This window comes from Oncorhynchus keta, chromosome 1 (assembly GCF_023373465.1).
Source record: "Oncorhynchus keta strain PuntledgeMale-10-30-2019 chromosome 1, Oket_V2, whole genome shotgun sequence".
NCBI lineage: Eukaryota > Metazoa > Chordata > Actinopteri > Salmoniformes > Salmonidae > Oncorhynchus > Oncorhynchus keta.
This window is the reverse complement of record NC_068421.1, coordinates 31,278,324-31,298,071: the sequence shown is the minus strand read 5'-3', so window position 1 is coordinate 31,298,071 and position 19,748 is coordinate 31,278,324. Positions and strand designations below refer to the sequence as shown.

The 19,748-nt window shown below is 48.3% G+C and overlaps 1 protein-coding gene across 50 annotated transcripts in view; it reads right to left on the bottom strand.

Annotated features, from left to right (window-relative positions):
* The window catches only part of LOC118373607 (BCAS3 microtubule associated cell migration factor-like), a 222,985-nt gene that overhangs the window by 162,675 nt on the left and 40,562 nt on the right, over positions 1–19,748 (bottom strand). For 49 of the 50 annotated variants that reach the window (XR_008139533.1, XM_052521480.1, XM_052521501.1 and 46 more), the window contains exons 10-13: positions 16,049–16,125; positions 15,454–15,537; positions 13,508–13,681; positions 11,055–11,148 (exon numbers count right to left, since the gene is read on the bottom strand). Coding sequence is in view for 49 of the 50 variants with exons in the window: in XM_052521480.1 (XP_052377440.1) it covers positions 11,055–11,148; positions 13,508–13,681; positions 15,454–15,537; positions 16,049–16,125 (429 nt within the window). In the remaining variant the exon portion in view is untranslated. The remainder of the gene's footprint in view (positions 1–11,054; positions 11,149–13,507; positions 13,682–15,453; positions 15,538–16,048; positions 16,126–19,748) is intronic. The other variant, XM_052521484.1, reaches the window with a different exon arrangement.

Below are 19,748 nucleotides of genomic sequence, written 5' to 3'. Positions count from 1 at the left end.
TCCAGTCACAACCATAGCCTTATAACTATGTCTTTTTCTAGGGACTGGGAGGAGTGTGTGTCCGTGTCCTAACACACGACCACAGCCCTGTTCATGTGTAACCTCCGATGACAGGTCCATTCATTTCTAGACGTTTTATTTGAAGTTTGTCAAACTGCAGAAAGTATATGTCTTTACTGTAAACAACACACTCAATAAACCACACCAGAACAAGTCCAGAACCCAGGCAGCGCAGGACAGAGCCTTCATATTTCTACCAAAAACATAAAAGTGCAATAACTCAAAATGTTAGACCTTCAGCAGAAACTAAAAAGTGTGTGATCTGAGAAATTGTGCTGAATGTTTTACTTCTAAGCCTCCAAATCCGAAGCCTCACAGCCATAATTTAACAGGAAAATAATTTGTGATTTTCCTTCGCTGGACATTTTCTGCGGAGGTTGAAATAAGTTTGTAATTAGTAGGCCGTCTTTATTGGGTGGTAAAAGAGGAGGATGGAAGGGGACGAGATTAAAATAATCCAGTGACAGATGCAAGAGGGATGAAGAAGAAAAAGGAATGTCGGCTAGATGCGCTCACACACACTTTTTATACCTCACAGATTGCTTCCCAAATGGCATCCTATTTCCTATAAAGTGCCCAACTTTGACTAGGGCCCAGTGAATAGGGTGCCATCAGGATGAAGCCAGTTTCCACCTTTGTCCAACAGCAGCCATGTAATAGGGCAAGGTACAGAGGTGAGGAGAAGGGACACAGAGTGATGGGAGTCGAAGGGGTCAAAGTGGGGGATATTGGAAGGAAAGAAAAAAAACAGAAAACCAGAGCAGGCAAGGCATTAGACGGTGGTTTGGCTATTTATGCTGTATCAAAACTAAAGACCAAACCAAACCTGGAAGCGCAGGGCCTTGGGTCTTAGCATAAACTAAACCCACGCCCCAAATGAGGTGCCAAGCCACAAGAACCCTTTGCGTCAACTGGGAATACATGGAAAAGAAGGGCCTTCTAATTATAGAGTCTGGAAACGGAAGTGAAGGGTGATTAGGAGTTAAGGCGCTGTGCTCTGTTTATCTGGGAGCTTCCTCTCTCCCTCACCCAGCCACCCTCTTCTCCCTCCTTTCTTCTTCTGCCTCCTGGCCCAAGCCGCCCAGCGCGTCGCCCTCCCTCCCTCCCTCCCTGGCTGGCTCGCCACAGGATTTGACAAATGAGGCTTGCAGAGGCTGGCCAGGACATGACTTCTTGCTGATGGTACACTCTGTACACTCGGCCGGTGTGGAAGCGCCCAGGGTTGGGGCTTTTGTGGCCTTGTTGAAATACAGGCCCTCGCCGAGAGGCGTCAGTCGGTTAGGCCGCGGGAAGCCCAAATTAAAAAGCAGTGTTCCTAGTCGGCGGTGTGAGAGCAGCCTGCTGCCGCTGGAAACCGGAATCTGTTGGAGCTCCGTCTGACACGTCCTATTTATAAACACCTCAACCTCCCCATTCTCTGGGCATCAGTGTTATTTACAACATTCTGTATGAAAACGGGCTGCCTGTCCTGGCACACACAAACACACAGCAACTGGTCGGAGAGAGAACCTCTAACTTGCCATGTGTATGAGACGTGCGTCTGCGTGGAAGGGCGCTGCCTGGCTGAGAGTAAGCGCGTTATAAAAGAATTCTCATAAATATCATCTCCCCCTTTCATGCTCCCTCTTCATTGGAAAGAAGGACTGTGCCCCAAAACTTATCGTATTGTTTTGCTGCAGCCTTTCTGTCACGTCACAAAAAGTATAAACAGAAAACATCTGCTCAATCCCATTAATAGTGCAAGGACGTTTCATTTCCAAAGTGGCTAGGGCTCTTTTTTCTGGACAAAAGCAGATGAGGAGAGAGACGGAGGGCAGTCAGTGATGATGTCTCCCACTTGGCAGCACAAAGGGCTGCAACAAAACTAGTTCCCTCTCTAATTAACAACACTTGGCTCCAGAACCTTTGAAAACGGGGAAATGTCAAATTATAACCATGTGGAGCTAGAAAATGTTAAGAAGAGAGAGGACACTGGGGAATCGGGTCTGGTCTGCTCTGGTGTAGGAGATGAATACACTTCTGAGCAAATGAGCAAAACACTCAAATGAGAGAGTATGCATCATATGGAGTCTTTGTCTTCAGGGCTGGCGGTGGGGCTGGTTATGAGAGACGGCCAGGCAGTGTGTGTGTACGTGTGTGTGCATTTGTCTGTGTATGTGTGTATTTGTGTGTGACTAAGTATGTGTGTGGTGTGTCAGTTAATGACTGTGTGTGGGTTTGTCAGTGTATGTGTGTACTGTGTGCCCGTGTGTGGCGGTCTCTCTCGGCTGCGTCCGTGCTGGGCTTTTCAAGGTGTTTATGATAGCGGTGGAAAACACACAGGGGCGCAGTAAAAACTAAAGTGGGCCCCGGCATGACAGACTGACATCAAAGCTGCACACTCAGACCAGACCGGCCAGAACTCACTGGGTCCTGAGGCCAGCCTCCCTACAGCCCTCCCTCCATTTCTGTCTCTACCTCTCCCTCTCTCTCCCTCACCGCCCCACATCAAGATAACCAGGATAGGGGGTGGAGGGGGATGGAGGCTAATACTCACCCAAAGGGTCACCATGCGGTCAATAAGTTGTCAATGTTTTACAGGCGAAAAGTGAAATCTTCTGAAGCTTAACCTGTTCAATTCCATCATAGTCAATTGGGCCCTTTTTGCATGAACTCTTTCACTGAGACTGTTGCTGTTCATGTTGTATTGAGTGGCACAGGGCTTGGCATTGTGACTGGGCTATGAATCACACTAAAAGCTCCATGGAGGGATGAAGGGATAGTGGCATGAAGGAATAAAGGGATTGGCTGAGTGTCTCCAAATGAAACGCCGTCTCTGCCCTCCGTGACCACTGGGATGACCAGTGCAGATTCCATCAGGCTGACGGGAAAGGTGGAGGGAGGAACATGGTGAGAGGCCTGGCACTCACCACCACCGGGAATGCCTTATAGTATTATGTAGTCGGGTAAGGAGCTTTATTTGTGTTGGGTACTATTATGGGTTATTGTCTGTGTTCCAAATGCACCCTATTCCTAACATAGTGCACTACGTTTGACCAGAGCCCAGGGAATGAAATTGGAAAAATCTAATTTTGCAAAAGACTTGAGAGGGTATCGCTTGCTGAGTTTAAAGCTCTGACAGAAGATGCTATTGTTGACCACTGTGATTGTTTTTAATGTAACTATTGTATTGTGCTCGTGTGGACTACTTCCTGCCGACCTCTTGCAAGGTCCCCCTGGCAAAAGATTTCTAACCTTAACGTTCCGTTCCTGGGTAAATAAAGGTAAAATAAATATTAGTGCACTATCCAGGTTGTAACAGGCTGTGACTGGGAGTCCATTAGGGTGGAGCACAATTGGCCCAGCATCGTCCAGGTTTGGCCGGGGTAGGCGTCATTGTAAATAATAATTTGTTCTTAACTGACTTGCCTAGTTAAATAAAGGTTTAATAAAAATAGGGAATAGGGTGCCATTTGAGATGCAGAGTGGACCAGAGGAGATGAGACCAGAGCATGGCACAGTGCGACACTGCTGTGGCCGCTCTGGCTTGGACTGGTTTCTCCAACACTCTTAACTCCATAAACCACATCCATAATCCAACCAATAGGCGGAGGAGGGAGGGAGAGATGGAGGGAGAAAGAGAGGGAGGAAAATAGTTATGGTTCATTTGATCTACGGTGGAGTGAAACAGAGGAGTGTGTTTCTTTCTGCTTCCCAGCCAGACCACCAGCGAGCTGAGCAGCTCTCCCTCTCTCTCAGATAGGAATAGATTGAAAATGGCTGACTAACCATCGCCAACAGGCTGCAATTAGCTTAATATTAAGATGGTTGACTCTTTCTTCCTGTTCTTAACAAGGTGAAACCTGCCGCTTTCAAGTCACACTGACTCACAGAGGGAGGAGTGTGCCGCCCGCGGTCAAGTTCATGAAGCGTGGCGGGGGCAGAAGTGAGATGTTGGAGTTAGCCAGCGTACCAAATGGAACCTAACTCCCTATAGAGTGCACTTCTTTTGACCAGGATTTTGGTCAAAAGCAGTGCACTATGTAGGGAATAATGTGCTATTTGAGCCAAATCCTTATTCCGCCAGACCACTCTGTTCAACTAAAAGAACTCAAACTATTGCCACAATTATGGAATGCTTGCATATCACACTTTCCTCCACAAATGAAGAGACGTTAGCGCCTTCTGTTAGTGTGCTGAATGCACTGCAAATTCAATCATTCTCAATCCATCGTCAGCACATGGAACATTTACATCTTTGTACTCCCCTTCTCCAGCCTAAATGAAACGTTTGCACCTTCTTTCTACCACAAACACGAAACATTCCTGAATCCATCATGACTAAACCTCACTTCATGGTTCATTAATAAGCCTATGGGCCCTGGTCTAAAGTGGTGCACTATATAGGGAATAGGGTGTCATTTGGGGGACACCCTTATAATTTTAATCCTGCTTCTCTCATGGTTTGGGTCATAACAGGCAGACAGATAAAACACATTCTCCCAGCAGCTAAGAGCAGGCAATAACAGCAGCCTTTTGTTGTCATGTTTAAAAGCCCCAAACGAATTGGTCAGACTCTGCAGATGAAGAGAGGGGGACTGTGGAGGGAGGGAAGGAGAGAGTACTGATGAGAAGCTTTAATCAGTTTTTGTCTGCAAACAGACAGCGGGCTGTAATCTCTAACCTCCATTTAAATGTTGTCTTTTATTTCTCAGAGTGTTTCTGTTAACTAATGAATCCCCTCAAACATTCGCTACCGCAGATAAGGTGTCACGCTGGTCTGTGGTGCCTGCCGGTGACGGAAGGGGGTTTGGAAGGGAGAGGCTCTTCGAACAATTTGTGTCTTTGTTTAATGGATCTTGTGAACACAGCACCAAATACAGTATGTCCACAAAGTGGACTTAAATTCTGTGAAACATAAAGCCCCAAATCAAATCAGAGTGGACAGATCAGGACCTCCCCACCACACTATTAAAAAGTTCCACAGCGTTGCGTGTTGTTGTGTGTGTGTGGGAGAGCCTGAGGTGCCTGGACTGTGTGGGATGGGGGGTTTGGAGTGGGGTCTGAAGTCTCCACTGAGACCTTGAGCACGGTTGGTCTCTGGCCTAGCCAAGCCCGCTCTCTTTTCCCCTCTCTCTTTTCCTCTCCATCTCTATTTCTATCTTTCTTTTGCGCTTCCTCTCTCTGATCTCCTTGAGGTTTTATAGCCCAGGTCTGAGGCCCTGACTTCCCAAGACGGTGCAGATGCTTTTTACTACCTAGTATGGAAACACCATAAAAATAGCTGCAGTGGGCAGGCAGGCGAACAGGCAGACAGGCAGGCAGGCAGGCGAGCAGGCAGACAGGCAGGCAGGCGAGCAGGCAGGCGTGCAGGCGGACAGGCAGGCGGCTAGGCAGGCGAGCAGGCAGAAGAGCAGGCGGACAGGCAGACAGGCAGGCAGACAGGCAGGCAGCGGTGGTTTTCCAGCGTCTTGGACAAACAGTAGGAGATTGTCAGCGAGGTCGATGTCCGACTGGCCATTCAGGTGACTGCACTAAAGGGAGGTCGACGTCCAACTGGCCATACAGATGACTGCACTAAAGGGAGGCCGACGTCCAACTGGCCATACAGTTGACTGCACTAAAGGGAGGTCGACGTCCAACTGGCCATACAGATGACTGCACTAAAGGGAGGTCGACGTCCAACTGGCCATACAGATGACTGCACTAAAGGGAGGTCGACATCCAACTGGCCATACAGATGACTGCACTAAAGGGAGGTCGACGTCCAACTGGCCATACAGATGACTGCACTAAAGGGAGGTCGACGTCCAACTGGCCATACAGATGACTGCACTAAAGGGAGGTCGACGTCCAACTGGCCATACAGATGACTGCACTAAAGGGAGGTCGATGTCCGACTGGCCATACAGATGACTGCACTAAAGGGAGGTCGACGTCCAACTGGCCATACAGATGACTGCACTAAAGGGAGGTCGACGTCCAACTGGCCATACAGATGACTGCACTAAAGGGAGGCCGAGGATAGGACTGTTGGCTCTGCAAATTTATCAAGCACTTAAGACTACACTGTACAATGTACTACACACTGTACACACACACTACAAACTGTACACACACACACTAAACACTGTACACACACCATATACAGACACACACTGTACGCAAAAGCAGAGGACAATTAACTGTTACAGCTATGTATCCAATTTGTGTAGGCTTTCATTACAGGACTGTAGACGACCTCTTCAAAACAAAACTGGCCCAGGAAGGCGTATGCAGCTACATTCTTCTTTTAAAAGCACAATAGGCTGGCTGCAGTTGGACAGACAGTAGACAGTCACAGTGGGAACATACAAAATCATTACCCTGGGAGATTTTAACAGCTCAAAACAGAGGGAGGGATATAAAGCAGAGAGAGGGAGCGATAAAGAGAAAGTGAGAGAGACAGAGAGAAAGGAAGAGAATTACATTGATTATAACAGAGCTCGCTGGGGAAAAATCTATAGATCATCAGCTTTACATAATGCCATTACGACATAGAGCTCATGTAGCCAGGAGGACAGTGGCGCTTTACTGAAGCCATGACTCCCTGGGCGTGGCATGGGTGGCATGAGTAGGTGCGTGTGTGTCAGAGAAGGAAAGGGCACCAGCGACTGGCTGACCCCCTCTGGGTTTAATCTTCTGTGATCGGTCCATGGTGGACGGACAGACCTACTACTGGGTAAAACACACACTCAAACACAGCTGCACATCTTGCTAAATGAGAGTCGTCAAAAAGGCGACAAAATAAAAAGCACCACTTCCCAGAACGTGAAGATACAGCCATGAGGGGAGTGCTAATTGCTAGCTGTGTATAGACAACTCGTTGCAGGCTAAATGAGTGGGCTAGGGGTGTGGAGGCAGTCTCTGTGGGGTGTTTCCATCGTGTTCAGCATATGTGGTGTGGGTTAGCTGGGTGTTGGGGTGAAGGCCTGACTCTCTCTCACACATCAATGAGGTGTAAGGAGTTATGACACCACAGTGACTGTTCTTCATCATGACACACAGCTGCTTGGCACTTTCCATGTTTCTATTATCTATTCACTAGGCTATTCATTATGATGTGTTACTAAATATGGGCTGGGCTTTACTGGGCTATGCAGTGTGGCTGGAGATGAGTTCTAGCCTCATTTACCAAGGCTTAGTAGATATTTAAGAGGTGTGAGGTTAGTTAGGTGAGCCAATAAAGCTTGTAGAATAGTAACATTGTGTTTTTATTGAACAAGACGTGTGTGTGTGTCCCTTTAAGAGTTGTTGGGAGGTTGAGCTCCTGTAAATGAGCGAGCAACGCTGAACTAATCTTCCATGGAGGAACAGATTCCAAGATTCTTATCAGTGGCGTGATTGAGAGGAATTACAGACCGCGAGAGAAGAGGGAGGGAGAGTGTCTCATGTCCCACCACCTAATCATACACTGCACAGAACCTTACTGACGCCATCACACTTTAATCAAACCACCCTCCACACACACTGTTTCACAGGCCCGATCGTTAAAACAGTCATGTCATTTTAACCTTGGGGATCTTGGCTAATGATCAAGTCAAAATTATGTGAAGTGCGAGGGGTGAGGTGAAGGAGAGACGGGCTGTAGTGAAAGGGTGAAGGAGAGACGGGCTGTCGTGAAAGGGTGAAGGAGAGACGGGCTGTCGTGAAAGGGTGAAGGAGAGACGGGCTGTCGTGAAAGGGTGAAGGAGAGACGGGCTGTCGTGAAAGGGTGAAGGAGAGGCGGGGCTGTCGTGAAAGGGTGAAAGAGAGAAACGGGCTGTCGTGAAAGGGTGAAGGAGAGACGGGCTGTCGTGAAAGGGTGAAGGAGAGACGGGCTGTCGTGAAAGGGTGAAGGAGAGACGGGCTGTCGTGAAAGGGTGAAGGAGAGGAGGGAAGTGAATAAACCAGCTCACAGCTGGTAAAGGGGGTATATGTGTAGCTTCACAACGGCCTTCAACAGAGCAGCATCCTAACCTCTAATTACACCACTAGGAATAGAACCTCTGAACGCCACACAGCCAGGACAGGGTGCCAGACCAGTCACCCCATAACCACTCTGCTGTCTCTGTAGTCACTCCAACATACACAAGCAGTTCTATGGGGTTTGTTGCGTCATGCTTCTTGGGTTGGACTTGTTGGGCTTTTCAGGACCAGTCACTGAGCTGTCAAGTCATAGCATTGTTTCATACTGGCTCTGGTGGTTTTTGGGGTTAACTTGACCACTGGGACTACAAGGACCTACGGTAAAGTAAGAGGTTTTTCTTTGTTTTCTTCTCTTGCTCTCTCTGTGCAGTTAATTCAGAGCAAGCCGAGACTGGCCTGCAATCCTGGGTGACCAAGGGGCTCCCCTCGCTCTCTGATACTCTAAAGCAGGCGGATTTAGAGACCAACGTGGCAGTTGTTTTGATCATGAGGCTTAATGATGAAAGGCTCCTAAATTACAGCATGGAGGACTACGCTGCTGCTCACACACACACACACACACACACACACACACACACACACACACACACACACACACACACACACACACACACACACACACACACACACACACACACACACTCTCACCCTGACCTCGTTAAGGTGGGAAAAAAAGAGAAAGAAACGTGGCTTTTGGGGGTACTTTTACTTTTTGGGGTACCCCAACAACATCATAATTCAAAACACTTAAGGTTCATCAGGTTTGGGCTGGCATAAATGAGAGGGGGGTTGTGTTTGTAATGGACACTTAGGATGTAGCCACTGTGTATATTCAGGGTGTTACTATTGACAGTACTTTTTCTTCTATGGTATGGTCGTAAAGATGAAAGTGGTCACGGTTGCCGGCCTGTTGCTGAGCGGTTGGCTGGACCCCTGCTTTTATCTCCTGATCAATCCAGCTCCACACACACACTTATAGGCCAAAGGTCGCTGAGTCAACTTTAGGTTGTCAAGGTAAACCAAGGGCGCCCCCTACAGATTGGACAGGTCATTCAGGCCAGGGCAAGAGGACATGACGAGAGGTATGAGTTGTTCTGTAATGGCCAAACAGCAGCTCTGCTAAACCTCCAAGTAGCAATCCGAAATTAAATGTGGTATTTACCTGCTTGAGGGCACGCTATGTATGTGTGGGTGATTACTGTGTGTGCCATGTCAGAGTGATTGTGCGCATTGTGTGTGAAGCGAGCGGATGTGAAGATGTAATACATCAGTGTGTGTGTGCGTGTTGGGGATTTATTGTCACACGCATTGTCAATGTGTGCAAGGTTTGGTCTGTGCGTTTGTAAGTCATTGATTGAGGGTGTGTATGTGTATAAAGGTATACACTTAGTTCATGTATAAAGGTGGTAAATGTGTGTTACTAAAAATAGGTGTGTGTGTGTTATAAATGTAAGCCTTTTCCCTGGGGGGTGCAGTCTAGTCAGGTCTGAAGCAGAGGCCAGAGGCATGTGAAGGATTCCTACGAGAGACTGGAGGTCACAGTAAGCACCATCACTCAGCAGCTACTTTATTAGCTGCTCCTCCACACAGACCATGTGGTGCCTTTATTTCCGGGGAGAACAATCCATAAAGGTGGGAAGACGCCAGAGCAAAATCATTTGGTGTAGATTGAGGTAAGGAAGTATCCGCGGCACTCTGGGTAAAACTGGAACACACACACACATACTGCATCCAGTATGAAGGAAGTTTTTAGGTAGTTTTGTGAGCCAATGCTAACTAGCGTTAGCGCAACGGCTGGAAGTCTATGGTACTGTATGTACTAGCATGCTAGCAGTTACCATAGTTATCCAGTCATTGTACTAATGCAAGTTAGCAATAGAGGAGAGCAACATAACCTCTTCTGTTGTGAGGAGAGTAGCATAATTCAACACCTCACACACCTAAAACGGTCTGGTGTCGGACCAACATTAAGGCCTGACTGTGAGTGAGTGTGGCCACAGAAACACAAAGGGAGTGCCCCGGTGTGTATGTGTGTCTTCACATATCAATGCATGGTTGTTGTCACTCCCACAGTGGGATGAAGTGCCATTGTCACTGCAGGGCCTACTTGATGGAGCCACTTCCATTGTGTGTTGACTGCAGGTGAGAGGATGCACCTTCAGGCACCGGCCCCACTGACTACCATTGTTCTAACACAGATACATACATCCCCACTTCATAGGCCCTATCCACCGCACTCCTACAGAAGAGGTTAAGAGGGGGGGGCCCTGGAGTCCTACAGAAGAGGTTAAGGGGGGGGGGCCCTGGAGTGCTACAGAAGAGGTTAAGAGGGGGACACACCCTGGAGTCCTACAGAAGAGGTTAAGAGGGGGACACACCCTGGAGTCCTACAGAAGAGGTTAAGAGGGGGGACACCCTGGAGTCCTACAGAAGAGGTTAAGAGGGGGGGACACCCTGGAGTCCTACAGAAGAGGTTAAGAGGGGGGACACCCTGGAGTCCTACAGAAGAGGTTAAGAGGGGAGGGGCCCTGGAGTCCTACAGAAGAGGTTAAGAGGGGGGGGGGGACACCCTGGAGTCCTACAGAAGAGGTTAAGAGGGGGGGGGACACCCTGGAGTCCTACAGAAGAGGTTAAGAGGGGGGGACACCCTGGAGTCCTACAGAAGAGGTTAAGAGGGGGGGGACACCCTGGAGTCCTACAGAAGAGGTTAAGAGGGGGGGGGACACCCTGGAGTCCTACAGAAGAGGTTAAGAGGGGGGGACACCCTGGAGTCCTACAGAAGAGGTTAAGAGGGGGGGACACCCTGGAGTCCTACAGAAGAGGTTAAGGGGGGACAACCTGGAGTCCTACAGAAGAGGTTAAGACGGGGACAGGGAGGTTGTGTTCCCTTCACGTGGGTTCACACTAACATAAAAATTGTTCCTCCCTCAACTGACTTTCTTCACTAAGGATGGATTGCCAAAATGAGTCTTCGAATTCCGCCTTTTCGGATTAGCATTCTTTACATCCAAAATAAATACTTTTGGTGTGTATGCCTGTGTGTGTGTTGCAGTGAGCTGTCTCCTTACCGCTGGGGTTGAATGCCATGCAGGATATGGGTTTGTCATGGGCTGGGAAGTGGGCCACCACTCCCTCTCCATCTGAGTCCTCACTCACCAGGACCTGGAACGAACGAACACACACAGAGAGAGACATTCACCACAGACTCTACACAGAGATGGACTTTCCAACTTCTAACACTTGGACTTCTTGTAGCTTCTTGCTGTAGGTAAAATAATGGATAATTAATATGTTACAATCCCACTGGTAAAGAGCATTGCCACCTTGTGGATGTAATTAGCAATCATCAAAATTAACACCAGAGAGAGGATTGTTCAATCTCTCATCTCGGTCTCTCTTTCTACAATGTCACGGCAGCACTGTAGTACCCGCCATCTGTCTTCATGTGCTGCATGACAACTAAGACTGGAATGACAAAAGACTGATCTCAGACCAGTAGCTAAGCTCAAATTCCTCCGACTGTTCAAAAGAAATACAGTGCTGCTGAGTATGATTCTGTTCTCAGACCAGGGACTCTGTGTGTGTGTGTGTAAACGTCTCTGGTCTTGAACAGATTATAACTAAGCCCAGACATGAGTCCAGGGAAGGAGTAAGAGACACAGAGAGGAGTGAGGGAGAGAGAGGTCGGTCTCATAGTGATAAATCTGGTCTAGTGTTGCATTAGTTTTAATAGGAGTCAGTCCAAACACAAAACAACCTCCAAGATCAACTGAGCCTTTTTTTCCAGACTGGACTGGAGGGAGAGAGAGGAGAAAAATGAAAAGAACAGAGAAAAGGGGTGACATAAACCAGACCCATTTTATTACGTCGGAGGCACACAATGTTGTTCTGTGATGGAATCCTGCCGAAGCCCTTTGAAACTGAGAATTAGTGTCAGGGCTACCTCTGGAGAGTAAACCTATTATACAGGAGGAGTGAGTGAGTGAGTGTTAAAGAGGGGTCACCACTTCCAACAAAGGGGTCAACAAACTAGGTGAGTGATGTGGCAAGAAAACAATGCCATTACCTGAAGTCACAACAATTCTCCCTCCCTCCCATCCCTCCTCTCCTCTCTCCCTCCTCTAACTGTGTTTATGTGTAGTGTAGTGTTACTGTATAATGGCCGGAGACACAGTGCAGACCTGCTTCTGCGGGCTTTATCCCCGGTCTGGAGGAGCCCTCAGGAAACTGAGGTACATGAACACACACACAAACACATCCAGGCACACAGACACACACACAGCACTGGCATACAGCGTACTGCAATAAAGGCCCAGTACGGATTTATAGTAGCCTTATGCCCTCATACAGAGCGACTATAGCCAAATATCGTGTGAGCATTACACAGACACCCTTTCATTTGCACTAAGGGAGCTAGGAAGAGAGGAGCGTGGCAGACAGAGGACGGATACAGGCATCTTGTGAGGTTACTGCTGATGATGAGCAGTGCATTCATTTAGTCTCCACACTGCTTAAAAAAGCTGGCGCTGTGGCAAAGGCCGAGCTGTGAAAATATGTGAGCAAGCAAAATAAATCCCACCTTAGGCCCCGAGGTACTGTCAGGTGCGTGTGTGGGGTGTGGGGTGGGCTCCTGTGTTTGCTCTAGCAGAGGATAAAAAAAATTTAACCTGGGAGGTTTCTCACCGCACCACAAAACCCAAAGGTGTATTTACGGAGGTCAGAAACGACAAGGGAGGGAGGGAAGAGAGGATGGGAAGAGAGGAGAGAGAATCTGTTCTGATTGAGCCTGAGGGTGTAAAAGGGCGTTGTATGTGAGACGTGTTAATATGTAGGACTGTGGCCCAGTAAATGTGACACTCTGTTAAAGACACTGTACAAGGAAATGGACACCTGGGAATGTTTTCTGGTTTCCCACAACGCACCAGTAAAAAACACTTCTCACTCTGATGAGAGAATGTCTAGAGACAGAGTTCAGTTTGGGGCAAACTAAGAACAGCTGTGCTAAGACAATATGTGGATTTATGTAACTTAAAGAGAAAGAATTAATGTGGTTCATTTCATTTCTATGACCTGGCCTTCACCTGGGACATGTGCCAAAAGCAGGAAGAGACTCATTACCATGATGTATCTAGCAGGCAGTGGCAGAGATAGGTTGGGCCCGTTTATAAGATAGTGATGACATCATCATCAGGTGAGAATTATTGTTCAAACAAGAACCCCTGTAGGATTATTACGTACACAAAGACCAACCAATACCTACCCTGTATGTTTTGCTTTGTACAATTATTCAACATTACTTCAGAAAGCGATAACACTTTTGGGGAGCCATGGTCCATAACCCAAAGACACACAGTAGTACTTCCACCTCTCCCACAAGATGGTTCTAACTTCACATCGTGTCGCATTCCTTCGTCCATTCCTATTTCTGGTTGCAGAACGTGTATATTTTCTGACAGTTACTTCAGAAGGGGATGGAACACTGTTGGAGAGCCAGGGTCTATGACTTCGTGATCACACATACCTGTCCCTCTCCGACGTTGTGCGTGTCAATGACGGTGATTACTCCGGGGGCATGGGGGCTTCGGCGGGTGGTGCTGGGGGGGGTAACACCCTCCTCGTCGAGGGCGCCAGTGGGTAGAGTACCAGCTAGCTGGGTCACCACCTTCCCCACCATGGTGAGACCAGTCTTTAGGGTCTAACCAGAACGACAGGGGGAAGGGGGAGGGAGAGAAATGCATATAAAGAGGGGGAGATGAGGAGAGAGAGGGAGGAGGTGGAGAATAGCAGGAAACAAACATCAGATTGGGCTCGTCGTCATAAAACAACTAGAGACACTTCCAATAAAGAAGACACCAGTAAGTCTGTGTTTGACTATGGGGAGCTGGGAGAGGAGTGTTGATCAATATAGAATGACTGTGTCTATGCATGACTATGAGTGAGAGAGAGACGGCTATTTGCTCAACGCTAACAGCTGCTGATGATGATGTGGAGTGCTGAAACAGCAGGAGCCGAGTGTCTGCCACCAGTCTCTCCTCCCCAGTATCCCCCTCAGCCCTACACAGATCAATGGCTCCTGTTTGGACTAGCACTAAAACCTCACACTGCAGTGATTAGAAAACACATTAGTGTTGATCAATTAGGAGCCAAACGCCCTGTTTCATTATTGATGCAGCTCTGAGCAATTTACACACACCAGTCTGTTAGTGGGCTAGGTGGGGTCGCCAAGTGTGTAAGTGTGTGTGTGATGCATAGACCCAACAAATGCGAGGCGCCACGCGGTATTGACAGCGCTGCCTGGCCTGCATGCCCGATTAGGTTCTCCGGGGCCCCTTTGTGCTGACACACACACAGTACACTGACTCCATTAGCTCAGGACAGTGTAGCAGGGAGATAGACTCCACTTCAGCAGCCCTATCCATTTCTCTGAGCCTGGCCCTGGCCACAGAGGTGTGTTTGAGTCAGACACCCTGGCGAGGAGCTGCCACATTGATTAAGAGCATCACACAGTCAGACAACGAGCAGGTTTGCTTTATGTTTATATTCCAGTGATTAGTATGAGGAATTATAATAATACAGCTGGAATTATGCGCTGTGATAAAATGTTATTTCCTATAAAAGGCTAGGAAATACTCCCCTTAGTGCTCCCTCTTACACCCCCTCTCGCCTTCCAAGTCTCTGGACAGAAGCACTTAGTCTGTGTCGCGTTGTAGACCGGAGGAGGGGAGGGCGGGCGGGGGTGAAAATATTGAGATTATAATATATAGTTCTCAACGGCGGCCGCAGACAATCCGTCTGCATATCGGGATGCCCTTAACCTCGTTTCCCCCTCCCTCCGCTAGCCAGGCTAACACTTTAGCGCTGCCGCCACTGCTCTTTTTGATGTATAACGCCATTAGCAGCTAATGGGACTTCATCACACTAGCCGTTAGCGCTCATTAAGGAGAGAGGGAGGGAGAGAGAGGGGTAGACCATGGGAATAACTCTGACCCGAGGGGTCTTCATAAATCAATTAGGGTTCCCCTTTGGGGGCCTGGCTAAGACCGGAGACTGGAACCTTATGAGGAGAGTGCTGCGCTAGGCTAGTAGCGCAGGTTAGCTCAGCCGCTACATCAACAGAGCGGAGGGGTATAAATTCAGCTTGGTATCAAAGGGCTTAGCAGTTAGGGTAGTGTAGCCTGGCGGTGCTCTCCAGCTGAGAGGACTATTACAGGGGCTGTGTCCCATATTGCAGTACAGTACACAGTACAGGATGGAACCCCCTACAGACACACACAGGGACGATAGAAATTAGTTAAGATGCTCAGACTCTCAAGGCCTGTGTCTGGGTTATGATGTATAGTCTCATAACGGTGTCTGACTCACAGGGGAAAGCCAAGGTGGATCCTCTATCACTTCTCAGAAATGTACAGATGATTTTATTCCAACCACTGGGGTGGAGGGAGGTGTGAGTGTTTGTGTTTCACTTACTTTAGCAGCGCTGATGACTGTAGCTGTGTAAGACTGGGCATTGTCCCCGCAGGCACCGCCTCGAGACTGGTGACACCGGATCAACTGGGGGGGAGACAGAGAGGAAAACAGATAAGAAATAGATGATTATCCTCCTCCTGCAGCTGAGGCCAACCAGGAACAGAATATGAGGGTCAGCACAATAAAAACCTCTCCTATCGCACTGTCTATTTCCTGGGATCCATCCATCCCAGACCTACTCTATTCTTAAGGAACAGAGAAGCTTATGGTAGTCAGTGACCCATCTGTCAATTACTTGAGTGGCCGAGCGTAATCAGACAACTACCAGACACAATTATCCATTAAATGTATTGCAAGAGTGCGTAGAGTGGACTTGCTTTTGGAAAATACAAAAATCCTATTAAATGGACATAAAAAAAACCTACATCTGTTAGTTTTCAGATGTTATCATTTCTAGTGGTCTCTTCTTGGAATGAGTTGAACTGAGAGATTAAAGAGCTAAAGTAAAAAATGAATTTGAGGATTGTAAATATGGTGTTGTGATAAGTACATCCGTGATGGATGGGTGTGTGTATATTCAGTGTGTGTGTCCTACCTTGTTCTCAGCGTAGGCTAGCCAGCGTCCTCCCAGTGCTATGGGGTTTAGGTTGGGGCCCGGACAGGGAAAGCAGCCTGAAACACGGGAGGAAACGTACAGTTATTGAAGGTGCAACCCATACCCTTCACCCTAACTTCAAGATGTTCCCTTTTAGAAGTTGTGAAACAGTGAATGCTGCTGTGGATATGTGCTTCAGGAGTCAGAGATCGGTCTCTCTTAAAGCCTTAATGTGTTTGAGAGGGGAAAGTGGATCACTGTGTATGAGTGTATGGGTGTGTGTGTCTGTGTGGGCTTGCTTGCTTTAGTAGTCCCCATAGGGATCAGTCTGTCTGCCAGTCAATCAGACAGGAGCCGTTCCCACTTTATAGGGTGCCACAGAACGCATGAGGTCATAGTGTGGCTCTAAGTAAAAAGAAACACACTCAAAACCTCAGCATAAATACAATGGATGTCAACACACACACAGAAGATGAGGACAAAAGGCCCATAAATTCACAAGTGGATCAGCTATCAGTATAAACAAGAACAAAATGTGTCCACCCACTCACACAGATGTTGATGTAAACAGTCATGTCACACTAGACATGACGATGAGTAGTAATTAACTAAATACAGGCACGCACACACTGGAGTCAATGGCCACACAGCACCAGACCTGGGTTCAAAAACTTTATCTGTGCTTGATTAAGCTTGTCTGGCTTGATAGACCAACATATTAGTTCCAAAATGTCCAACCCTGCCCGTCGGGCACAACAGCAGGCTAAAGCAAACGCTCAAGGTATCTGATAGATTACAAATAGTATATATATTTTTTTTATAAACCCAGTTCTGCACAGCACATCCACCATCACACAGGATTCACCACTACTCACAAACATGTCTGTAAACATGAGAGGGAGTCATGATGGATACGGACCTAAATGCACGCAGAGAGCAACTAGGACAAATACGCTTGTTTGCGCGCACGCACGCACGCACGCACGCACGCACGCACGCACACACACACACCTCTATAAACGAACATAACAGTACAAAAACACATCTCATATACAGACACGTACAAGCAAAAGCACAGACACCAATATGAGGTCATGTGAGTGCATGGAGGCAAAGGGAGAGGGGTTTGGCTGACATAATGTACTGCTCAGGGTGCAGATGAGATGGGGAGTCAGACAGTAATTTAGTGTTCAGAAGAGTCGAGGCTGGGAGGCGCGGGGTGAATAGGACTTGAGGTTAGCCACAATGCTACAGCCTTTTGTTGGCTCTCCAAGGCTGGGGGAGAACGACCCACTCAGCCCAGGCAGTGAGACAACATGTGTCTGACACATCCTGTGTGGAAAGAGGGGGAGGAGAGGAGAGAGGAAGAGAGAAAAAAGGAAGAGTAGAGGGGGAAGTGAGGACGAGACAAGAGATTGTAAAAGAGAAAAGACATAAAAGGGAGAGAGAGGAGAGGAAGAGAAGAGGGGAAAGGACAGAGAGAGAGAAGGGGAGAGGGGAAAGGACAGAGAGAGAGAAGGGGAGAGGGGAAAGGACAGAGATAATAGAGGGAGAGAAGGGGAGAGGGGAAAGGACATAGAGAGAGAATAGAGGGAGAGAAGGGGAGAGGGGAAAGGACATAGAGAGAGAATAGAGGGAGAGAAGGGGAGAGGGGAAAGGACATAGAGAGAGAAGGGGAGAGGGGAAAGGACATAGAGAGAGAATAGAGGGAGAGAAGGGGAGAGGGGAAAGGACATAGAGAGAGAATAGAGGGAGAGAAGGGGAGAGGGAAAGGACATAGAGAGAGAATAGAGGGAGAGAAGGGGAGAGGGAAAGGACATAGAGAGAGAATAGAGGGAGAGAAGGGGAGAGGGGAAAGGACATAGAGAGAGAATAGAGGGAGAGAAGGGGAGAGGGAAAGGACATAGAGAGAGAATAGAGGGAGAGAAGGGGAGGGGAAAGGACATAGAGAGAGAATAGAGGGAGAGAAGGGGAGAGGGGAAAGGACATAGAGAGAGAATAGAGGGAGAGAAGGGGAGAGGGAAAGGACATAGAGAGAGAATAGAGGGAGAGAAGGGGAGAGGGGAAAGGACATAGAGAGAGAAAAGAGGGAGAGAAGGGGAGAGGGGAAAGGACATAGAGAGAGAATAGAGGGAGAGAAGGGGAGAGGGGAAAGGACAGAGAGAGAGAAGGGGAGAGGGGAAAGGACAGAGATAATAGAGGGAGAGAAGGGGAGAGGGGAAAGGACATAGAGAGAGAATAGAGGGAGAGAAGGGGAGAGGGGAAAGGACAGAGAGAGAGAATAGAGGGAGAGAAGGGGAGAGGGGAAAGGACATAGAGAGAGAATAGAGGGAGAGAAGGGGAGAGGGGAAAGGACATAGAGAGAGAAAAGAGGGAGAGAAGGGGAGAGGGGGAAGGACATAGAGAGAGAATAGAGGGAGAGAAGGGGAGAGGGGAAAGGACATAGAGAGAGAATAGAGGGAGAGAAGGGGAGAGGGGAAAGGACAGAGAGAGAGAATAGAGGGAGAGAAGGGGAGAGGGGAAAGGACATAGAGAGAGAATAGAGGGAGAGAAGGGGAGAGGGGAAAGGACATAGAGAGAGAATAGAGGGAGAGAAGGGGAGAGGGGAAAGGACAGAGAGAGAGAAGGGGAGAGGGGAAAGGACAGAGATAATAGAGGGAGAGAAGGGGAGAGGGGAAAGGACATAGAGAGAGAAAAGAGTGAGTGAAGGGTAGAGGGGAAAGGACATAGAGAGAGAATAGAGGGAGAGAAGGGGAGAGGGGAAAGGACAGAGAGAGAGAAGGGGAGAGGGGAAAGGACAGAGATAATAGAGGGAGAGAAGGGGAGAGGGGAAAGGACATAGAGAGAGAAAAGAGTGAGTGAAGGGTAGAGGGGAAAGGACATAGAGAGAGAATAGAGGGAGAGAAGGGGAGAGGGGAAAGGACAGAGAGAGAGAAGGGAGAGGGGAAAGGACAGAGAGAGAGAAGGGGAGAGGGAAAGGACAGAGAGAATAGAGGGAGAGAAGGGGAGAGGGGAAAGGACATAGAGAGAGAATAGAGGGAGTGAAGGGGAGAGGGGAAAGGACAGAGAGAGAGAAGGGGAGAGGGGAAAGGACATAGAGAGAGAATAGAGGGAGAGAAGGGGAGAGGGGAAAGGACAGAGAGAGAGAAGGGGAGAGGGGAAAGGACATAGAGAGAGAATAGAGGGAGAGAAGGGGAGAGGGGAAAGGACAGAGAGAGAGAAGGGGAGAGGGGAAAGGACAGAGATAATAGAGGGAGAGAAGGGGAGAGGGGAAAGGACATAGAGAGAGAATAGAGGCAGAGAAGGGGAGAGGGGGAAAGGCTGAGGTGAACAGAGGAAAGAAAATGCAGAGGGCTGAAGAAAGAATGATGAAAACATTTGAGGGAGAAAAAGGGGAACACCAACCCAAACCTCACATCCCCACACATACAGACCTACCTCATCCCCAGTCCACAACACTCTAAAGACAAGCAACAACTTAAAACAACCCACATTACAGGATGCCTGTGTTGCTGTTCTTCCTCCCCAAAGACATCTCCATTTTACAAGGATGAAGCATCATTCAGAGCGATTAACAGTGATTGACTATACTCATTGTCCTGTGGCCCTGCCAGCCAGACATAGAGGGGAAAGGCAGGCAGAACAGACAACGCATTAAGAACATATTCTCCTAACAGCAGTTTGTTTACTGTCTGCAGAC